The sequence below is a fragment of the Nothobranchius furzeri genome, chromosome 8, assembly GCF_043380555.1.
Source record: "Nothobranchius furzeri strain GRZ-AD chromosome 8, NfurGRZ-RIMD1, whole genome shotgun sequence".
NCBI lineage: Eukaryota > Metazoa > Chordata > Actinopteri > Cyprinodontiformes > Nothobranchiidae > Nothobranchius > Nothobranchius furzeri.
This window is the reverse complement of record NC_091748.1, coordinates 80,641,592-80,663,924: the sequence shown is the minus strand read 5'-3', so window position 1 is coordinate 80,663,924 and position 22,333 is coordinate 80,641,592. Positions and strand designations below refer to the sequence as shown.

At 48.9% G+C, this 22,333-nt stretch overlaps 2 protein-coding genes across 4 annotated transcripts in view; one reads left to right on the top strand and one right to left on the bottom strand.

The window, feature by feature from the left end:
* The window catches only part of trmt13 (tRNA methyltransferase 13 homolog), a 33,266-nt gene extending 19,991 nt beyond the window's left edge, over window positions 1-13,275 (top strand). Inside the window, exons 6-11 of one of the 2 annotated variants that reach the window (XM_054733048.2) lie at window positions 605-711; window positions 814-999; window positions 8,733-8,805; window positions 8,877-8,951; window positions 9,180-9,549; window positions 12,868-13,275. In XM_054733048.2, the coding sequence (XP_054589023.1) occupies window positions 605-711; window positions 814-999; window positions 8,733-8,805; window positions 8,877-8,951; window positions 9,180-9,549; window positions 12,868-13,042 (986 nt within the window). In that variant the 3' untranslated portion in view covers window positions 13,043-13,275. Of the gene's footprint in view, window positions 1-604; window positions 712-813; window positions 1,000-8,732; window positions 8,806-8,876; window positions 8,952-9,061; window positions 9,550-12,867 lie in introns of those variants that run through there. The other variant, XM_054733049.2, reaches the window with a different exon arrangement.
* A 1,445-nt stretch (window positions 13,276-14,720) lies between these two features.
* The window catches only part of lrrc39 (leucine rich repeat containing 39), a 12,205-nt gene continuing 4,592 nt past the window's right edge, over window positions 14,721-22,333 (bottom strand). For both annotated transcript variants that reach the window (XM_015974558.3, XM_054733050.2), the window contains exons 2-8: window positions 22,110-22,332; window positions 20,158-20,266; window positions 19,926-20,082; window positions 19,630-19,766; window positions 15,623-15,768; window positions 15,211-15,363; window positions 14,721-15,135 (exon numbers count right to left, since the gene is read on the bottom strand). In XM_015974558.3, the coding sequence (XP_015830044.1) occupies window positions 14,952-15,135; window positions 15,211-15,363; window positions 15,623-15,768; window positions 19,630-19,766; window positions 19,926-20,082; window positions 20,158-20,266; window positions 22,110-22,332 (1,109 nt within the window). In that variant the 3' untranslated portion in view covers window positions 14,721-14,951. The remainder of the gene's footprint in view (window positions 15,136-15,210; window positions 15,364-15,622; window positions 15,769-19,629; window positions 19,767-19,925; window positions 20,083-20,157; window positions 20,267-22,109; window position 22,333) is intronic.

The following is a 22,333-nucleotide window of genomic DNA, read 5'->3' as shown; positions in this document are numbered from 1 at the left end:
GCAGAGGCGATGAAGGCTAAACCATCTATCAGCCTGTGTTTCCTACTGGATTTCACTTTTTAAATGCTCGACGGTATCCCCCGCCCCCCAATCCTTTGGTTGCTATCCCCATTCTAGATATAATCTATCCTTAGTAAATGGGTATGTACCACAAGATTTTACGGGTGCTGTAATCAAACCTTCACTTAAGAAGCCTTCTCTGGATCCAGATGACCCAATGAATTACAGACCAATATCTAACCTTCCATTTTTATCCAAAGTCCTGGAGAAAATAGTGGCCATCCAAGTATGTCAGCATTTAAACACTAATGCTCTGTTTGAGGAATTTCAGTCTGGTTTTAGAGAGTATCACAGCACTGAAACTGCATTAGTGAGAGTTACAAATGATATTCTCATGGCCTCAGTTAAGAATCTTGTGTCTGTTCTAGTCTTGTTAGATCTCAGTGCTGCCTTTGACACAGTTGATCACAATGTTCTTTTAGAAAGACTTGAACATGTTGTAGGGATCAAAGGAACAGATTTTCCTCCAAATGAAAATAGGAATTAATTGATGCAACTGACTTGTTGCCCAACCCTATTCTGATTGTACTGAATTATCTCGTAGGACTGGAGTCTGAGGTGGAGGACAGAATTCTGTCTCATTCTGTCCTCCAGGACCAGCTCATCAACCCAAAGAATGGAGAGTCTGCCCACAAACACCTAAAGCAGCAGGTAACCGAGTGGATTCAGCCAGTTCCTAGCCTCTTTCCCAGAGACAGATGGTGAGGATACCAAGATGGTGGTCATCCCATCTCACCTGCCAAGTGTTGTTAGGCCTCTATCTTAGGTCACCTGGAGGAGCTGAATCTGCTCTACGGGCAACGCTGCTTCGTGGAGTTTGGAGCGGGTCGAGGAAAACTGTCTCACTGGATCCACGAGGCCCTGAGGACCCACGAAGACCCAAAAGCCAGAGAAGACCTTCAGCTGCTGCTGGTGGAGCGCTGCAGCACCCGATTCAAGGTAAGAGCCCTCAGGTCCAAACAGAGAAGCTTAAAAATGCAGCAGACCTAAATCAACCTCCAAAGTTTTAGAATCAGAACCAAGAGTGTTCTTCTAAGAGGCTTCAACACTCACGTGGGCAACAAGAGTGAGACCTGGATAGGTGTGGATTGGAAGAAAGGCCCCTTGATCTGAATCCGAGCCAGGTTTTGTTATTGGACTACTGTGCTCTTCATGGATTGTTCATAATTATCACCATGCTTGGGCATAAAGGTGTCCAGATGTGTTCTTGGCACCAGGATGCCTTAGGCCGCAGCTTGATGACCGACTTTGTCTCATCTGATCTGCAGCCGCATGACTTGGACACTTGGGTGAAAAGGGGGCAAAGTTGTAACTGACCACTACCTGGTGGTGAGGTGGCTTCCGTGGCGGGGGACGATGCCGGACACACCTGGCAGGCCCAAACGTATTGTGAGTGTCTGCTGGGAATGTCTGGTGGAGTCTTCTGTCAAAAGGAGCTTCAATTTCTACCTCCAACAGAACTTTGAACACTTCCCAGGGGATGTCGGGGACATTGATTCCCCAGTGGGCCTTGTTCCATGCTTCCATAGCTGAGGCGGCGGTCCGGAGCTACTGCAGTAACCTCCGAACCCACTGGTGGACACCATCGGTTAGGGATTCAGTTCAGTTCAGTTCAGTTCAGTTTATTTGAATAGCATAGAGCAAGCCGTCTGTTTGTCTCCGAGCGGATTCTGGTCCACCATCCAGTGCCTCAGGAGGGGAAGCAGTGCACAACCATCACTGTTTATAGTGGGGCGGTGTGCTGCGGTCCTCGACTCCAGACGTACTGCATATGTGGGCAGAGTACACAATCCCACTGGCATATCATCCTGTGAGGAAGCAGAGTCGGGGGACTTTGAGTTGGGCTCCCCAGTCTTTGGTGTCGAGATCACTGAGGTGATCTAAAAGCTCCTTGGTGGCAAGGCCCCAGAGGTGGATTAGATTTGCCCAGAGGTCCTTAAGGCTCTGGATGTTGTGGGGCTGTGTTGGTTGTGGTGGCTCTGCAGTATTGCGTAGACATTTGTGGCAGTTCCAGTGGACTGGCAGACCAGGGTTGTGGTCTCCCTATGTAAAAAGTGGGACCACAGGGTGTGTTTGAACTACAGGGTGATCACACTCTTGAACCTCATTGGTAAGGTCTAATCAGGGTTTGTGGAGAGGAGGGTCCATCAGGTTGTCAAACCTCGGATTCAAGAGGAGCAATGTGATTTTTGTCCGAGCCATGGAACACTGGACCAGCTCGATACCCTTAGGGGGATCCTGGAGGGTCCCAACCAATCTACTTGTGTTCTGTGGATCTGGAGAAGGCGTTTGACCATGTCCCTTGAGAGGTTCTGTGGGGGTACTTTGGGATTTTGGGGTACCAGGCTCTTTGATATAATAATAATACATTTTATTTATAATGCACTTTACATTACAGAGGTAATCTCAAAGTGCTAATGATATGGGTTGTTAGGTCCATGTAACACTTAACAATAAGGGTTCATTTAGTAACATTACTTTGTGCATATTTAAGCATTAATAAACAAAGAGTCACTTAATGTTCCCATTTATAACTATTAAGTGTCTTTAAGGTGAGTAAAAAGGGCCAGGCAGGATGTCTGTTTAGTAATGCATTACATAATTAAGCAGTTGTTAATACTTTATTTAATAGTTTATAAATGCTTAATAATGCACTGAGTAATGTTAATAACAGGACCCTTATTGAATAGTGTTACTGGTTCCTGTCTGGTCCTGCTGAACTTTGACTGCAGTTCTGTGTCCTGGGTCGACCCGGGGGCCTCCTGCTGGCAGGACATGCCCAAAGCACCACCCCAGGAAAGCGTCCAGGTGACAAGATGCCCAAACCACCTCAGCTGGCTCCTCTTGATGTGGAGGAGCAGCGGCTGTACTCCCTCCCAAACGTCCGAGCTCCTCACCCTACCAGTAAGGCTGAGCCTGGCCACCCTCCGGAGAAAACTCACTTCAACCGCATATATTCGCATGCTTGTTCTTTCAGTCACTACCTAAAGCAGATCAGATGAGACAACTACAAAGTCAATCATCGGGGTGACGGTGGCACAGGAGTTAAGAGCTCGCCCCTTAATCGAAAGGGTGCAGGTTCGAGCCCCGCTCAGTTTGTCGCTGTCATTGTGTCCTTCGGCAAGACGCCTAACATCCCTTGCCTGCTGGTGGTGATCAGAGACCGGTGGTGCCTGTGCTAGGCAGTCTCTCCTCTGTCAGTGTGCCCCAGGGCAGCTGCGGCTACAATGTAGCTCATCCCCACTAGGGTGTAAATGTGTGTGTGTGTGTGAATGGGTGAAGGACTGATTGTGTTGTGAAGAACAAATATGGACACCTTTATGTCTGAACATGGTGTTCATTATGGACAATCCATGATGAGAACGGAAGTCCAATAACAAAACACCACTCCAATTCAGATCAAGGCAAGGCAGCTTTATTTATATGGCAGCTTACAACGGCATAACACCGACCAGAGTGCTTCACAGAAGAGAAAACATTAAAAACAATACACAACATAAAAATGCATAAAAACCAAAGCTTAAGAACGAACTCTGAAAAGACTCATGCCGAGTTAAAAGCCAAATCATAAAAATAGGTTTTCAAAAGAGATTTTAAACCAGACAGTGAATAGGCCGACCTAACGCTCAAAGGTAGAGCATTCCTGAGCCTAGGGGCCGCTACAGAGAAAGCCCTGGAGCATCCTATCAGCCGACCTCAGAGACCGTGCAGGGGAGTGAAGAACCAGTATCTCAGAGAAGTACTCTGGAGCAAGGCCATGCAGACATTTAAACGTCCATAAAAGCACCTTGTACTGGATTCTAAAACAAACAGGCAGCCAGTGCAGGGAGGCCAGGACAGGAGTAACATGCTCCATCTTTTTGTCCCAGTGAGCAGCCGTGCAGCAGCATTCTGCACCAACCGAAGACGTGAGAGGTGGGATTGTGAAACACACAGGTACAAAGTATTACAGTAATCAAGCCTTGATGTAATGAAAGCATGAATTACTGTTTCTAAATCCTTTTTTGACAACAAGTTCTTTACTTTGACGATCCTTCTTAATGGATGAAAACTAGATTTAGTCACCACACAGATCTGCCTGTCCAAGACAAGATCCTCATCCAGCACAACACCCAGGGAAGTCACACTCCGTTACAAGAATGGGACGACCTGACCGAGGTCCACTGCACCCACCCTAGACAAAGTACTTGTACCAAAAACTACAACCTCTGTCGTTTAATCATTAAAAAGAAGAAAGTTAGAGAACATTCATTGCCTAACCTCAACGAGACAATCCAACAGAGACCGCAAAGCATGATTGTGGCCCCTCTTAAAAGGCACGTATACCTGGGTATCAACGGCATAGCAGTGAAAATACCCATGTTTCTTAAAAATTGAACCAAGAGGTAGCCGATACAGTGAAAACATTAATGGGCCTAACACAGAACCCTGGGGAACCCCACAAGAGAATGAGGCATTAGAGGAAGTAAAATCCCCCAATGAGACACTGAAGGTTCTGTCAGCCAGGTACGACACAAACCAATCCTGCACGACCCGTGAACACCCACAAAGTGTTCCATCCTAGAAATCCGGATAGAGTTATCCACAGTATCGAATGCAGCTGAAAGGTCCAACGATACCAAAATAACAAAGTCACCGGGATCAGCTGCCAATAAAATGTCATTAAAAACCCCGGAGCATAGCCAATTCCGTACTGTGGACTGGCTTAAAACCAGACAGGAATTTTTCCAAAATGTTATTTCTCATCAAATACTCAGTCTTTTAAAAAGCCTAGGGGGTATCAAATCCAAGCGAGAACCAGGTTTTACAGTTAACAAAATCCCAAAGGTAGTCCAACGTAAGCGGCTCCAGCTGAGTCTGACAGGGGACTGACATTACGATTTTGTCCACAAAAATCCTCAAAAATGCTTCGCAAGACATCACGGAGGGCTCAGTACCCACTGGTTGGTGAATACTGAGAATATTATCAATTACACTGAAAAGCATCCGTTGCCTGTGATGCGCCAAGAGTATCACGTTTGAGAAATACACCCTCCTAGCATCTCTCACTGCCTCCTGATGGTCACGAAGACCGTCTCAACACCTGAGGAAAGGTCAGTAACCTATCCTCCTTCCACCGTTGTTCAGCCATGGCTCCGATCAGGTCCAGGGCAGCCTAGAGTGTAACGACCTCATCACTAGTTGCCAGTGATAAGTGGGAGTCTGATGTGCTTGTTATTTTTGCTAAATTTTCCTCTCGCCAGGGCTTTTTGACCCTAATGGGCATCCGTTGGTAAGGTCTTACTCCAACACAGAAATACTGCTTGCTTGCAACGATTCAGGTATCTACTGCCCCCTATCGCCAGGAAAAACACACACTGTCACTTTAGCACCAGGTCAAGAGTGTGTCCATGTTCCTGGGTCGGGTCACAAACACACTGCACCAAATCACAAGAGTCCACAGCTCATCAGAATTAATTCACCATTGTTTGTCAGGGCACCAAGTATGAATATTAAAATCACCTAAAATAAGCAAGCTGTCATACTCTGGCAGCACTTGTGGGGGTTGTTTCTCCCCACCACACCTCTCCAATGAGACACTGAAGGTTCTGTCAGCCAGGTACGACACAAACCAGGTCTTGCTGTCGTTGCCCACATGAGCGTTAAAGTCCCCCAGCACACCATCACACCAACTCAGGCTCCTTCCCCACCAGGGAGGTGACATTCCACGTACCGAGAGTCAGCTTCTGTAGCCGAAGATCAGACCACAAAGGTCAATGTCTTTTGCCACCACCCATTCCACATTGCACCCCACCCCTTTGGCCCCTCCCACAATTGGTGAGCCCTTGGGAAGGGGAAGCCACATTTCCTCTTGGGGCTGTGCCCGACCAGGCTCTATGAGTGAAAGCCCAGCCACCAGGTGCTTGCCGATGCGCCCCACCTCCAGGCCTGGCTCCAGAGGGGGGCCCCGGTGACCCACGTCCGAGCGAGGGAACACGGTTTCCATTTATATCATTCATCATAAGAGGTTACACGTTAGCGTCTGCTCGGTCGGGGTCTGGTGGGGTTGGACGGCGTGAGTTCGGTCATGAATGGGCGGTGTAGTGTTCACATATAAATCCGAGGGACGGAAATGTGTGTGTGTGTCTGTGTTTGTGTGTGTGTGTGTGTGTGTGTGTGTGTGTGTGTGTGTGTGTGTGTTTGTGTGTGTGTATGCATATGTGTGTGTGTGTGTGTGTGTGTGTGTGTGTGTGTGTTTGTGTGTGTGTGTGTGTGTGTGTGTGTGTGTGTGTGTGTGTGTGTGTGTGTGTGTGTGTGTTTGTGTGTGTGTGTGTGTGTGTGTGTGTGTGTTTGTATGTGTGTGTGTGCATGTGCATGGATGTAATTTGGGGGGGGGGGGGGGGGGGGGGGGCATGTCTTCCTACTTTTTCCAAAGTCAGGTTTTGACCCCTGCACGTTTTACCATCCAAAACCAACATTACGCTACATTAAACTGACACTGGTTGAGCTCTAGGGCCAAGCGGAAAACAACCGTTTGTGTTGAAGCCTGCTTAGCCCCCCCAACCCCCCCCACCCCAGTGTCACCTTACTTCTAAAGCGAAAATGACGTCCATGTGCATGTGTGTGTGTGTATGTGTGTGTGTGTATGTGTGTGTGTGTGTATGTGTGTGTGTGTATGTGTGTGTGTGTATGTGTGTGTGTGTATGTGTGTGTGTGTGTATGTGTATGCGGCGTGTGTGTGTGTGTGTGTGTGTGTGTGCGTATGCGGCGTGTGTGTGTGTGTGTGTGTGTGTGTGTGTGTGTGTGTGTGCGTATGCGGCGTGTGTGTGTGTGTGTGTGTGTGTGTGGTGTGTGTGTGTGTGTGTGTGTGTGTGTGTGTGGTGTGTGTGGTGTGTGTGTGTGTGTGTGTGGTGTGTGGTGTGTGTGTGTGGTGTGTGTGTGTGGTGTGTGGTGTGTGTGTGTGTGTGTGTGTGTGTGTGTGTGTGTGTGTGTGTGTGTGGTGTGTGGTGTGTGTGTGTGTGTGTGTGTGTGTGTGTGTGTGTGTGTGGTGTGTGGTGTGTGGTGTGTGTGTGTGTGTGTGTGTGTGTGTGTGTGTGGTGTGTGGTGTGTGTGTGTGTGTGTGTGTGTGTGTGTGTGTGTGTGTGTGTGTGTGTGTGTGTGTGGTGTGTGGTGTGTGGTGTGTGGTGTGTGTGTGTGTGTGTATGTGTCTGTATGTGTGTGTGTGTGTGTGTGTGTGTGTGTGTGTGTGTGTGTGTGGTGTGTGTGTGTGGTGTGTGGTGTGTGTGTGTGTGTGTGTGTGTGTGTGTGTGTGTGGTGTGTGTGTGTGTGTGTGTGTGTGTGTGTGGGTGTGTGTGTGTGTGTGTGTATGTGGTGTGTGGTGTGTGTGTGTGTGTGTGTGTGTGTGTGTGTGTGTGTGTGTGTGTGTGTGATTAGTAGAGCACCAAGCAGAGCTGAGATCACTACTGGGGACGTCACATCTCTAGTTGAGCCGACTGTTTCTTGCTAAGCTGCAGATGAGGGAGTACAGCCGGGTCAGGGGAGCGACTGGGCTGGTTAGGGGATGATATCCCATTGAACTCTTCCTAAACGTGAGGCGGGACCTCTCTCCCAAACCGGAGAAGCCAGCCACCGTTTTCCGGTCGAGAACCGTGTCTCGTATTTGGAGGTGCTGATCCTCATCCCAGCCACTTCACACTGCAGCGAACCCACCCAGCCAGAGCTGGACCCAGGAGGACCACATCATCCACAAACAGCAGAGACCAGATTCTCCTGCCACCAAACTCCTCACCACCGTAGCTGCACCTAGAGGTTCTGTCCATGAAGGTGCTGAACAGAACCAAAGGGCAGCGCTGGTGGAACCCAGCCCTCACTGGGAACAGCTTCAACTTACTGCCGGCCGTGCGGCCCAAGCTCACAAAGAGAACCAGCTCCTCTAAATCTGAGACCATGGTCCCTGACCCGGAAAAGGGTAGAAGGCCTTCTCCGGGTCAGGGACGAGGTCCTGCCCCAAGTGGAGGAGTTTAAGTATCTCGGGGTCTTGTTCACGAGCGAGGGGAAGCTGGAGCGTGAGATCGACAGGATCGGTGCTGCGTCTGCAGTGATGCGGGCGTTGTTTGGATCTAGCTCTCGATTTGGCGGTGGATCTACGTTCCTGCCCTCACCGATGCTCATGAGCTCTGGGCGGTGATCGAAAGAACGAGATCGCTGACACAAGCGGCCGAAATGAGTTTTCTCCACAGGGTGGCTGGCTCTCCCTGGGAGATAGGGTGGCCCGCTGCTCCTCCACATCGAGGAGCCAGTTGAGGTGGCTCGGGCATCTGGTCAGGACGCCTCCTGGACGCCTCCCTGGTGACATTAAACTGTATGAAGACCTAAAGGTAGACCCAGGACACGCTGGAGGGACTACGTCTCTCAGCTGGACAGGGAAGGCCTTGGGATTCCCCGGAGCAGCTGTTCCTAGTGGCTGGTAGGTTGGCTTAGGTTGCTGCCCCCCCGACCCGACTCCAGATAAATACAGTAATGGATGGATGAGTCAAGAGCACAGCCAGACTGGTGCAGAACCACAGGGGACGAGTGGTTTCTGGTTCAAACCCTGGCTCCGTCCTTCTTGGTCATCGTGTCCTTGACAGGTGCCACACCTGTGCAGGTCACTCATCAACCCCAACCTGTCACACAGCCATCATCTGTTGCAGGTGGATGGGAAACACCAGGATGCTGGACTGGAGTTTGAGAGGCTGCAGGTGGATATTCAGCACCTGGACCTCAGTAAGTCACCAGCAGCTGGACTCGGTCCTAGTCCAGGTGTGTGTGAGGGTTTAACCCAGATCTGTTTCCAGGTAGAGTTCCTCTGCTGCAGCAGAAGCAGCTCCCATTGGTCGGCGTGGGAAAGCATGTGTGTGGAGCAGCAACAGGTGAGTAACCTCCAGAACCTACCTGTAACTTGGACTAGTTAAACAGAGCTGTGGCTCCGCCCAGACCCGACTGTCGTCTCTAAACAGAAGGTGGTGTTTTACTTCATTAGGCCTCGTGTTGCAACGTGCCCTGGGGGCGTTAGAGGGGCGGGATCTCCGTCACCCTGCTGATGTGGAATAAAACATGTTCGGTCGGTACCCTGACCACGGGCCCGGTTCTGTCTGCAGACCTGGCTTTACGCTGCCTGTTGGGAACGGCTGGAGCTGGAGACGAAACCCGACCAGCTTCGAAACGCTCCAAACCAGCTGATGAGGCGATCCAAGACCCCAGCCTCACCCCCTGGCCCCGCCCACTGCTTGGGTTAGCCGTAGCACTGTGCTGCCACCATCGCTGTGAGTGGCGTCACTATGTGGGCCAGGAGTTCTTCCAGCAGAAAGGACTTGGACCTGCAGAATTCTCCTCCTTCTGCCGCATGTCTAGCTGGGCCACATGTGGGCTCAGGCCAGCCAATCAGGAGCCTCCGTCACAGAATCCCTCCAATCAGAGAGGAGAGGACGATGCCCACCAACCAGTCGAGGAGACAGATGCTGTTAGCAGGTAACCTTTAACCTTTGCAGGCTGAAAGTCCACTGATTAAATCGTAGGTTTGGTAATGCTTCATGCTGCTCTTTAACTGTATTATTTCCTGCTATTTCAGCTGTTAACTTTATTTTCTCTCTAAGTGTTTTTCTCCCCAGAAGAAGCTACAACGATGTTCTGTTGAGCTGTGGTGGCCTCATGGAGGGGGCCATCGTCTAGCACACTGCTGCTAACCACTTAAACATTCTCCCTCTCCTGATAATAACTTTTTACTCTCTTTGACGTTGGATGTGCTACTACTAGTTTACCCGTTTAATTATAGATCCACTAGGATAAATACAATAAAGTTTATCTCTCACCTAATAGAATATTTACTAAGGGGTGTGTGTGCGTGTGTGTGTGTGTGTGTGTGTGTGTGTGTGTGTGTGTGTGTGTGTGTGTGTGTGTGTGTGTGTGTGTGTGTGTGTGTGTGTGTGTGTGTGTGTGTGTGTGTGAGTGAGAGAGAGAGAGAGTCGTGGAGGATGGCTGCTTATACTGAGCCAGGATTCTCTGGAGGTTTCTTCCTGTTAAAAGGGAGTTTTCCTCTCCACTGTCGCTGCATGCTTGCTTAGTATGAGGATTGCTGTAAAGACTCTGACACTAGTCAGTGACTCGATGCGACCTGCTGGGCTCCTTATATAGGAAACTTGTTACTGATTGGCTGAATGACCTGACCTGTGTTGTGTGCAGGTCCTTGAGACGACTCTGGTCCTGACTCGGTGCTTTTATCTTGAGAGGCTCTATAAAAGCTTGTTTCTCCTACAAACGGCTCAGTTCTGTTTTAACTCTCAGGCCCAGGATAGGTTCTGATAAAAGGACGAACTACTAAGTCCTTCAGGGGAACTTCTGAGTTGAAAATGCTCATGAAATACGTATGTGGAGTAACCAGGTAGGTAGGTTTTAACTTGCCTGCCTCCAGAGGGTTAAAGGTCAACCTGATAGTCTAGAATAAAGGCGGTTCAGAAAGCCCGGCTGCTGCTCGAGGCGGGTCAGCTCCTTTCTGTAACGCTGCAGTAGACTACACCTCATCAAGAGACCTGCCGCTCCTCTGGCTTTGCTATGAAACTCAAACAACCTGGAATTAGTTTAGCACTTTCTAGGGTTCTCCAACCCCCCAAGGTGATTTACAACACAACAGTCATTCATCCATACACACATTCACATGCTAATGGAAGTTTTTACCTTAATTTCTCATCACCCCGCTTCTCCTCCAGCTTCACTGGCTGCCAGTCAACTTCAGGGTTCATTTCAAGATCCTGGTTCTGGTCTATAGGGCCTTACATGGACAAGCACCATCTTACATTGGTGATCTTCTTAGTCCCTACACCCCCAGCAGGTCCCTGAGGTCCAGTGACCAAAGCCTACTGGTTGTGCAGCACCAGGCTAAAGGTCAAAGGTGACAGATCATCTGCTGCTGTGGCCCCCAGACTCTGGACCTCTCTCCCCGTTAAGTCCAGCACTGTTTTGCGCTTCCCCACTTGAGAGGGACGAACACCCGCCCAGAGTTTAGAAACTGGATTTCACTCCGAGACCCAAACAGTGCTTCACTTTTTGCTTTTATGTTTATTTTCAGCATCTCAGGTCAGCTGAGGTCAGCTGAGGTCAGCTGAGGTCAGGTGAGGTCAGCTGAGGTCAGGTGAGGTCAGGTGAGGTCAGGTGAGGTCAGGTGAAAAACCTTCAGTCAAGCAGACATATAACCTTAAATTAGATTTAATGAAGTTTTTCATGATTATTTTCGCATTGCCTTTTAAACTGTGTCAAACATCAAAGAGTTCCCTTAGAAAAATATAATCTATTCATTATTATCGTTTATAATTCATCTTCCACTGAAGCTCATCGCAGAACCCAAAAACGAACCAACCATCTAGGGAGCAGAGTCATCACCAAATGAAATATTGAGAAAACTGCAACAAACAACTTGCTGAAACCGTTTTCAGATTCAAAATAAAGTCATTATCTTCCTGACTGGCAAATGACCACAAACAGTGTTGTGATCATACCAAACAAATCAACAGTCTCAGTTGTTTGGGCCACGCCTAGGCAAGCAAACACTCAGGTCAGGTTCCTTATTTACCTGCTGAACCAGCAGATTATTATAAACTCATCTTACCGGCGGCCTCTGATCTGGTGGATGTGTGTAGTTCTGCAGTTACTGAACGGCTGACTCAGAACTCCATGCTCTCTGGTGAAATTACACCTCAGAGGTGTACCACCTTTATTGTCCCTGTGGAAGCCCTTCTGCTGAAGATGGTTCCTAGTCTGAAAAAGTCCAAGACCAGTGGACTCAGTGGTCTCCTTTAAACTCACCTGTTCAGGTTTGGTGGGACCTCCATCACCTCCCTCTCCTTGTTCTGCTCATTTCTCTCTTTCTTATTTATTTTCTCTATATTTTTTATCACAATTGTTTATTTTTCTCATTTTGATGTTTTTTAAATCATTTAAAAAATCTTTTTTATTTTATTTTTTTCTTTGTTGGGTTGTCCAGTAATCGGAAGGTTGCAGGTTAAATCCCGGATCTGACTAGAGAGTGCTGCTGTTGTGTCCTTGCCTTGGGCAAGTGGTTGGTGGGACCGGTGGCGCCTGTGCGCCTGGGGGGGTTGTGGAGCCCTACGGAGGCGCTATACAAATACAGGCCGTTTATCTTGAGAGGTGCTACGTTAAAGATCATTTCTTCTGTCTTTCTCCGGCTGTACACGGGGTTGGGCTCCGTTTGATTTGGAACGAGTGGGCGCTCGTCTGCAGAATCAGATCTGAAGATCACGTTTATTTTCACTGAGATCGGCCGCGGATTCCTCTTCCATCGGCATTCTAGGAATCAAAACTAGGAATTGAAATAAGAAAATTTGAAGGATTTCGGGGGAAACTAGCAGTTGGAACCGTTTCCAGTCGATGCTCGATGCCCAACCCTAGCTGTACACAGTATGTTCAACTGAAGTCGTGTAAATCCAGATCCTTCCTGCCTCTGCTGGTGTGCCGCAGGGCTCGGTCCTGGGGCCACTTGTTTTCATCATTTACCTTTTTCTGCTAGGTTACAATCTCTGTAGACACATCCAATATGGCAGCGACACTGTTACGCTGTCCAGCGCCCACCTGTGAAATCCTCTCCCTCCTGACTTCTGCATCATTTATTCTCCCACTGACTCTGTTCAGACAAGCTTTTATCACTATTTGATGTTTGTTGTTGTAAAGCCACCTTTGCTGTTGTGAACAGTGCTTTTAAATAAAATGTAGGGTGAGATGTGATGTTGTCATCAGCAAAAGATGTCCCACTAAAAGCGTCCATCTTTGTTCGTGCAGCTTCCTGACAGCAGCCAAGCGACAGCAGCTGGGTCGTCTATGCAAACTGCTGATCGATGGTGGGAGGTGCCACTTCCTGCAGACCAGAGGCCTCAGCACCAAGCTGATTGGTTACGTGGACACAGGGGTCACTCTGGAGAATGTGCTACTCACCGCTGTCCCCTCTGAATCCTAATGTCTCTCTGAGTCTAGATTGCAGGTGTTTTAAAGCATTCCTGTTATAAAAGTGTTAATGTGAAGTTTTTATGAACTCTCTCATCAGTCTGCTGCTGTGTTCTAAAGTCTCTAAACATCCAATCAGAGACTGTTCTTGTTCAGATTTGGTTCTCTTTAATGGAGAGGAGCCTCCCTGTAGCAGTGAGGATTAGCTGCATTTATTAAATGACCAATAAGATGTGACGTTCCATATTACAGTTTTTGCCCATTGCTTGAACACCGTAGACATGCTTAAACCAGAGGATCATAACTCGGTTGTTCTCACACTGATGAATCAAAAGGGTCCATGTCCACCATCGAACTGACACAGCAGAACCTTTGGGTCACGCCAGAGCTGCCAAGTCAAGGTTACGCCCGCTGGAGGATCCAGACGCACCAATCAACCTTCAGCTCAGTTATTGTTCTTAACCCTAACCCACAGACACAAATAAAGTGCCAAGGTCTCACCAGACGCAAAAGGCCTTTCCGCTCTCATCTCAGACGGCCGGATTCCTCACTCTGAATAAAAAGGGAACATTTACAACTCAAAAGTTAAATAATCATGAATGAATGAACAAGATGTTTAAATGAAATGTTTGAATAATCTGTGCTTAAATCAATGAATTATAAATGAATATTGTTCTTACAACGATCCATTTATATCACACATCAGTATGTGTTGGCTTAACAAGTTTATCATTGTCTACACTCATACTCACGTTTATAAGACACGAGTTAAGGTTAAGGGTCACCTCTCGTAACGTTTAAAGAGTCAGCAGCTTGCATCTGAAGGAAGGCTAACCCTAACCCTTTCTGAGGGATGTTCTGGTGAAGCCTTCCAGACATGGCACATTCTGATTTGCCAGAATTGGCTGGAAATCATAACAAAGTAGTTTAATAAACAGGAATTACTTCCCGATAAATTCAGTTTCCAGCTGAACCCGATCCGGCCAAGTCGGGAAAGAAGCCTCTTTTGAAACATCTCTTTGACAGACAGCCAGCCTGTCTGCACGCTGCAACCTGACACAGCCAGACGGCTCCCCAAGAGCCACACCCACTTTGGACGCAGACAAGCATTCCAGCTACTGTTGTGACCCGGAGACATCTCAAGACTGGACGGGTCATGTCAGAGTTTAATCTACGAAATCCCGGTGCTGTGAGGTCCACCCGACTTCTGACAGTCCAGACTTGCTGGGGTCTCCACCAGGGTTTGTACACACAGCAGATTGTGTCTGAAGCTGTTTTATTAATAATCAACTCTCTAGTTTACAGCAGACAACTAATTCTTTTACTCCCAGATTTCACAATTTCTTTCAGATACAAAGACTCTGATAAACATCTAGCTTACACCACACCACTCACACATCAATTCAACATACAAACACGCTGGGTAATTGAAAATACTGGACACAACAGAACACCAATCACAGCTACAAGACTCACTTAAGCCAATCAGAACTTTGCAAGCATGGAAGAAGGGAGAGGTCGACGGAGAGCGGAGGACGTGGTCGAAGACTTTACAGATCTATTATTGTTAGACGGGTTTCTAACCCAGCCCAGTGCAGGCTCCGTTAGATCAAATCCTGACAGCAGGAGGTATCCGGTGCCTTCATCATTAAAACCAATAACACACGTGTTGCACCAGAACTACAGCGGTGCTGCAGGGGCGTGTCGGCCGTGGGAACATTTCTAAACTACTTATTCCCCATCAGTTAGTGCAGTAATTGTCCCAGGCGTGTTGTGGCACCCCTCCTGCTTCCACGGCGATCGGAGATGTGCTGCTACCTCCCTGACGGAGGCTGGGGAGGACTAGGGACTGATGGAGCTGTGATTTTGGACACCAGGGGTTGAGTTCAGACTGAGGACACATCTCCATCCACAGAACCGTCTTACTGGGTCACTCGGTGCTCGTTCAGCGCAGCATGCGCCCTCTCTCTGCTCACCCGGATGTACATTTGCATGAACTCTCGTCCAAACATTTCCCTGTCCTCTTCGTCTTCTCCGTCCTCAGCTGGGATCTTTGGATACAGAGTCAAGTCCAGAGCCAGAGGGTTGTCTCGGAAATTCACAAACCTAGTCCAGAACAGAGCCAGGAGTCATGACAGAACACGTCTACTTGTGGACAGACGAGACAAAAGACAAACTGACCTGAGGTTGGACATGCCCTCCATCAGTGCTGGGATGTCCCTCAGCCTGTTGCCGCTGAGGACCAGCGTGTCCAGACTCTCCATCCTGCTGATGTTATCCGGGATCTTCTCCAGCTGGTTCCTCTGCAGCCACAGCGTGTGCAGACTCTCCATCCTGAGACAACACCTTGCTGTTGGTAGCAGGTCCGGAGCTCCCGCTGTCCTTAAGGGACAACAGGCTGACCTACGCTCCGAATGACTTTATTTGGTTTTAGCCGTCTTTGTTTTAGTTATCGCGCCCCAGGCAGCTGTGGCTACATCGTAGCTCATCACCACCAGGGTGTGAATGGGTGAACGATACACTGTGGTGCACCTCGCTGTCACTTCCTGCCTGTAGGTGTAAGCTGGAGCTCTGCTGTTCCACTGTCTCCTACCTGTGGATGTCCTCAGGTAGATGCTGCAGACGGTTCCCGCCCACATCCAGCCACCGGAGCGCCGGCAGCGAGACCACACATGCAGGCAGGACGCTGAAGTCGTTCATGGACAGATCCAGGTGCTGCAGCCGGGTCAGGTTCCTCAGCTGGAGGTAAGAGAGCAGGTCACCTCAGGCAGGGGCGTAGCACCCGGTTCTGGGCCCGGTACACTCTCAGTGTCGCTGGGCCCATTCAGCACGGGAACATAAAAGTGGTTCTATTTGTAAACGTAAATAAATAAATAAGGTTCTATTCAACGACCAGTTATATGTGGTTTGTGCAGCTATTTCTCTCTACCTAGAGGGATGCTCCACCCATAAGTACAGGTGTGTCTGTTGTCATGTGACCCAGAGTTAGATAAGTGATCAGAAGCATCTACGAAAGGCTTGTTGTTCACGTTCACTTACACGTTTACGCTAAACTAAAGCCAGACCAGGAGCGTGACGGGTCACAACACGCTAACTCTGGGTCACATGACACACACAAAGGGGTGGGCTATCCCTTTAAGCTCCATCTAGTTCATGCAGGAACCCTGACACGTGCAAAAGTGATTCGATCATATTTATTGTTAAACAGGAGACGATTCAGGCTTCTGTAAGGAGCAGCTCGGTGGAAATGAGATTTGTTGTTTTTATGCAATGTGAAAATAAAAATGACTAACCCTGGCGTCTGGTTATTATCATGTAGACAGCCTTAAGGACAGAAGATGCACATATGTATTTACATCGCAGTGGATGCCCACCGACGCTTTTGTCTCACTCACGACATCAGAACAGTTAGCTTGTTTGGCTAGTTAGCTTCCTAGCGACAGGATGGCAAGGCTGCGGTTGATCTCAGGTAGTTTTAACCAGCTTCCACTGCTGAAGGCCCGTTCACCCAGCGACTGTCACTGGGAGAGTGCAGAAATGCTCTGTAGCTGCATCTTCCACACCGCATGAGGGAGCTGCAGCAGGGACAGACTCTTTGGGAATCATATGCTGTGTTGAAGTGCAGCTCTTCATTTTCACATTCTGCTGAGAGATCTGAGCGGCATGTTTTTGTTAATGCCTGCATGCTGTTTGTATCTGAGCTTCTGTCATACTTGTCCGCTTCAGAACCGGTGCAGATGTTTGCTGTAGTCTGGAACGCTGCATCCAGCGCGCTGATGATGCGATCCAGAGCAACAAAAAGACATCGTTCCTGTAAACAGTTTTGGCACGGTCCTCAGTGTCCGCATCATCATCCATCACTTTAGTCTGTCTCCGCTCCGTAAACGATCAGGGACGGCCAGTGCTTGTGCCACTGGGGAGGCGTCTGTGAGAAGTGAACCCCATTCACTACGAGGAACCGGACCGGCAACTCTACGAATCTGTTTCACCATCTAAAGAAATACCACCCAAGTGATTATACAGAGAGCGTGGAAATGCGAGCAGAGTCCGGACAACTTGTTAGCTCGTCTCAAAGCAGACTTAGCACTAGCGCGGCTGCTAGCAGTGGTCCAGCCGGCACTGGCGGTGCAGCTGCACAACCAGACCAGCCATCAATCCTCTCGTCGTTTTCAGCTGTTGCACCGTACGAGCAGAACTCAAAGAGAAGCAAAGGCATCGCAACAGCTTTAAGTTTTTGTATCGCAGAAGACACGATGCCTCTGAACACAGTAGAGAAAGAAGGACTTAAGCATTTAATCAAAGCGCTGGACCAGAGGTACGAAAGTACTTTTCTCAAACGGCACTGCCACAGCTGTATGACGAACGCAGAGAAAAGCTAGAGACGGAGCTCAGAGATGTTTCATTCTTTGCAACTACCGCTGACCTTTGGTCCAGTCGTTCGTCTGAGCCACATTTGAGTCTAACAGTACACTACATGGACAAGGAGTGGACTCTTCAAAGCACATGCCTGCAGACAGCATATTTTCCAGAGGAGCACACAGCTGAAATCATCAGTCGGGGGCTGGAGGACGCACTGGAATCATGGAACCTGAGCAAAGACCGCCAGGTGTGCATCACAACGGATAACGGAGCCAACATAGTTAAAGCTGTTGCTCTCCAAGGATGGACTCGGCTTCACCGGCTGCACGCCGCTATAGGTAAGTAAATATCAAGAACATTGTTCTACATTAATATAACTAACAATGCAAACAGAAAATGTGTTTTTAGAGCTTTAAATATTAGGAGGATCTTATAATTACATTTAAGAGGGAGGCAATAAGCAAAGCTACAACAGGAGAAATGTTAGCCTCCTGAGACCTGAACCTGTATTTGATGTGATGTTAAAGAAAAAATATATCAAACTATTACAGAGTAGTCTACTCTCATTCACGGAAACAAAATTACAAATATTAAAATAAATAAAACTTCTTTAAATAAAGAATTTGTCAAATTTCCTATAAAAAAGAAAGAAAACAAAAAATGCTAACATAGTCAATATCATGTGTCTATAAACAATAACAAACAGGTCTAAGGTGAAGATTATAACCCTTTATAGTGCACGTGGACACAGGGCCCTAAAGGTTACACATATTCATCAGGACTCTTGCCGTACCATTCTGGATCAGCTGAACGCTTGTTGCTGTCTATCTGACGCTGGACCCAGTTTCTGGTTATCCTTGATTAATAGATTCTGAAAAAAATGCAAACTACAGTTGTTTTATGGAGTTTGTAGGTTTTGCATGTTGCAGTCTCTATGTCAGTTCTAGTAATATTCAGATTTGTTAAGTTATCTAATATTTTTCTCAGGTGGAAGCAGGAAAGACGGGAGGACTGAGAGAGCTGTTGGTGTGTCCAAAAACTGGTCAGTGCTTTTTCTTACTCCAGCAGCGGCCCAGGATGAAGTTCACCTGCCAAAGCTCACGTTGATCACAGAACCCCCACCAGGTGGGGGTCGCGTCATGCAATGACTGCAAGGGTTCTGGAGCAGGAGAAGGCCATTGCAAAGGTTTTGTCAGGCACCCGATTCCTTCGTGGCAGGACATAGATGTTCTAGAGTCTGTCCACAAGGCCCAAGTCCCCTGGTTGACTTTACTGACGCCCTTTCTGGAGAAGCACATGTCAGTGTCTCTGGTGTGAAACCCGTCCTTCAGCTCTTTAACGAAGAGGTCTTACAGCCAGGTGATGCTGACACACAACTTAGCAAGGCCATCAAGAACTCAGTCACCTGCTACTTAAATGAAAAATATGATGATGATGTCACTGATGACCTCCTGAGCATGGCAACCCTTGTTGACCCTCGCTTCAAGACCAACTACATCCAGGCTGACAAAACAGAGGCTTTAAAGGTCAGCGCTGTGTCTCAGATGTTGGACGAATGGAAGACTTCCCAGTCCAGACCAGCTACCTCAGCAGAAGCCACATCTCCAGCTCAAAAAGCGCTTTGCTGCTTCCACGTCTGGTCACACACGAGCGTCGTCGTCAGTAATGAGCACCGGCGGAAAACCTGACGTTCAGCCTGAAACTTCGATCTTTAGCTGTGTGACTGTTAGCATGAAAGTATTTGATCTGACAATTCTGCACAGCTAATTTTTATATTCTATATTTGCTTACCGTAGTTTGAAGTAGCTCAAGTGTATAGTTAGGGTTAAGCGCCGGTAGCTGTGGGTCGTTTCCCAGAGCCGCGTGTTTGTTTTGTACCTGTTCATCATTAAAGACACAGAAGGTCAGTAAAAGGTTCAGCTAACATCTACTTTCTGTGTTTATACGTCTGAAGCTGCTTTAAACTGACAACATCAAAATAAACGGTCGTTAAAATCGAGATCGAACCACATGGAAAATATATCACGATCCTTCTTTTTGACACATCGCCCAGGCCCGGTTCAGCCCGAAGCAGCCGCGGAAGAGGTCTGGAAAAACGACCGGTTAGCACCAGACCCCCCAGACGTGAACACGTTTCAGCACACCTGGGCGGGCTGGAGCCGGCCCAGGTGTGAAAGCAGCCAATGCTTCAGATCAGATCTGGATCTGGTCCCCGATTCAGGGTTCTGGTAGGGCTGGTACCTGATCTGGGAGCTCATTAAGGTCCCGATTCATGGCCAGGTCCAGTCGCTCCAGACTCTCACATCCACTCAGCTCGGCAGGAACAAACTGGATTCTGTTGCAGCTCAGCATCAGTTCTCTGAGCCGGGTCAGTTTCCCTTAGACCAAGAGACGAGAGGGCTTAGACACGGTGGTCTCAGACAAACGGGATCAGCTCAGAAAGGCAGATGGACCTGACTCAAGCTGGACTTCATCTAGAGTAGGACCACCTGACTCCAGATCAGAGGAAGTCAGTACTGACTCTGGGTCAGACTCACCAATCTGCTCTGGGATCTCAGACAGTGTGTTACGAGAAAGATCAAGGACCAGAAGGTTCTGGAAGCTGGAGATGAAATGAGGGATCTTCAGCAGGCCGGCGCGGTGGATCTGCCACTCTTGGACCTGACTCAGCTGGGCCAGACATCCTGGCAAAGACTGAGAAAAGGAATTACGGGTCAGTTAGAGGTTCTGGATCAGGAAAACCTGTCTACATCTCGAGAGGGGCAGTACCTTCCACTCCTCATTTTCCACTTGAAGGACAAGTCGCCCATCTTTGGTCTGAAGTTTCTCCTTCAGTCGAGCAAGAACCACTCGGTCCTCCCAGACTCGAACACCAAGTCTGGACCAGCAATGAGACACGTTGGAAAACAGTCGGTTCTAGTCACAAAGATCCTCTGAGATAGATCCAGTTCAGTACAACAGTACAATACCGAGGACCACCACCCATCAGAGTTTTGGTGTTCCTCTTCTTCAGAACGGTAGACCTGAAGCAGTGGCCAATAAAATGACCTGAGGACCTGCTGAACTACAAACTAAACCATGGACCAGGAAAACATCTAGAACATCTAGTAGAGTGATTCCCAAGAACCAGGACCCACCTTCCAGGGCCAAAGGGCCCGCCTCCTGTTTATGAGCCTGGCCATGGTGTCCACTATCAGGATATGAGCTGAGTTTTTACTACAGGCGAAGCTCCGTGGGAGGGTAGAAGGTGCCAGCTGTGCTTCATTACCACACTGGCCTGTTTAGGACTTCCCTAAGATAGTGAGTGATGTCACTGATGTCATTTTCTTTCGCTTATCCGGAGTCAGGTCACGGGGGGAACAGCCTGAGCTGAGAGGCCCAGACTTCCCTCTCCCCAGCCACTTGGGCCAGCTCCTCCGGGGGAATCCCAAGGCCTTCCCTGGCCAGGTGAGAGACATAGTCCCCCCAGCGTGTCCTGGGTCTACCTCTAGGTCTCCTCCTGGTTGGACGTGGTCAGAAAACCTCACCAGGGAGGCGTCCAAGACACATCCTGACCAGATTCCCGAGGAACCTCAACTGGCTCCTCTCGATGTGGAGGAGCAGCAGGTCTACTCCGAGCCCCTCCCGAATGACCGAGCTTCTCACCCTATCTCTAAGGGAGAGCCCAGACACTCAGCGGAGAAAACTCATTTCAGCCGCTTGTATCCGTGATCTCGTTCTTTCGGTCTCTACCCAAAGCTCATGACCATAGGTGAGGGTAGGAACGTAGATCCACCGGTAAATCGAGAGCTTCGCCTTCTGACTCAGCTCTCTCTTCACCACGACAGACCGGTACAACGCCCGCATCACTGCAGACGCAGCACCAATCCACCTATCGATCTCACGCTCCAGCTTCCCCTCACTCGTGAACACGACCCCGAGATACTTAAACTCCTCCTCTTGGGGCAGGACCTCATCCCTGACCCGGAGAAGGCCTTCTACCCTTTTCCGAATCAAGACCGTGGTCTCAGATTTAGAGGAGCTCTGACGTCGGTCATACAGGGACCTAACAGCACGTATCAGGGGGCCTGGTGCCCCATACTCCCGGAGTACCCCCCACAGGGCCCCCTGAGGGACGCGGTCACACGCCTTCTCCAGATCCACAAAACACATGTAGACTGGTTGGGCAAATTCCCACGCGCCCTCCAGGATCCCCCTAAGGGTATAGAGCTGGTCCAGTGTTCCACGGCCAGGACCAAAACCACATTGCTCCTCCTGAATCTGAGGTTCAACCATCCGACGGACCCTCCTCTCCAGAACCCTGAATAGACCTTACCAGGAAGGCTCAGGAGTGTGATCCCCCTGTAGTTGGAACACACCCTGCAGTCCCCCTTTTTAAATAAGGGGACCACCACCCTGGTCTGCCAGTCCAGTGGGACTGCCCCCGATGTCCACGCGATATTGCAGAGCCGCGTCAGCCAACACAGCCCCACTATAGATAGTGTTGGTAGCACACTGCTTTCTTTCTGCTGCAGCTGAACAGAAAATAGATGACCTGTTTTTAATCAGTACAATTCATTTGAGTTCATAAAGCACCAAGTCAGGACCAGAGTCGTCTCAAGGACCTGCACACAGTAAACACTACAGGTCAGGTCATTAAGCCAGTCAGTAACAAGTTTCCTATATAAGGAACCCAGCAGGTCGCATCAAACAAGTCTGGATAAAAGTGGGTGGAGTCTGACCTGTCTGTGGCTCCTCCCCTGGCATTCTTCCTCTGCTCCTGCTCCTCTTTCCTCTTCTTGATTCGGGTCTCCCACAAAGCTTTGATGGAGCTCACAGAGCCACATGCCACCACGCCCACCATCTCTCCACGAGAATCCACAGGTGACCTCTGAGCTACAGCACTGTCACATCGCTTCAGATCAACGCCTCGTCCAAGGACACGGACATGTGCAGCAGACGCTCC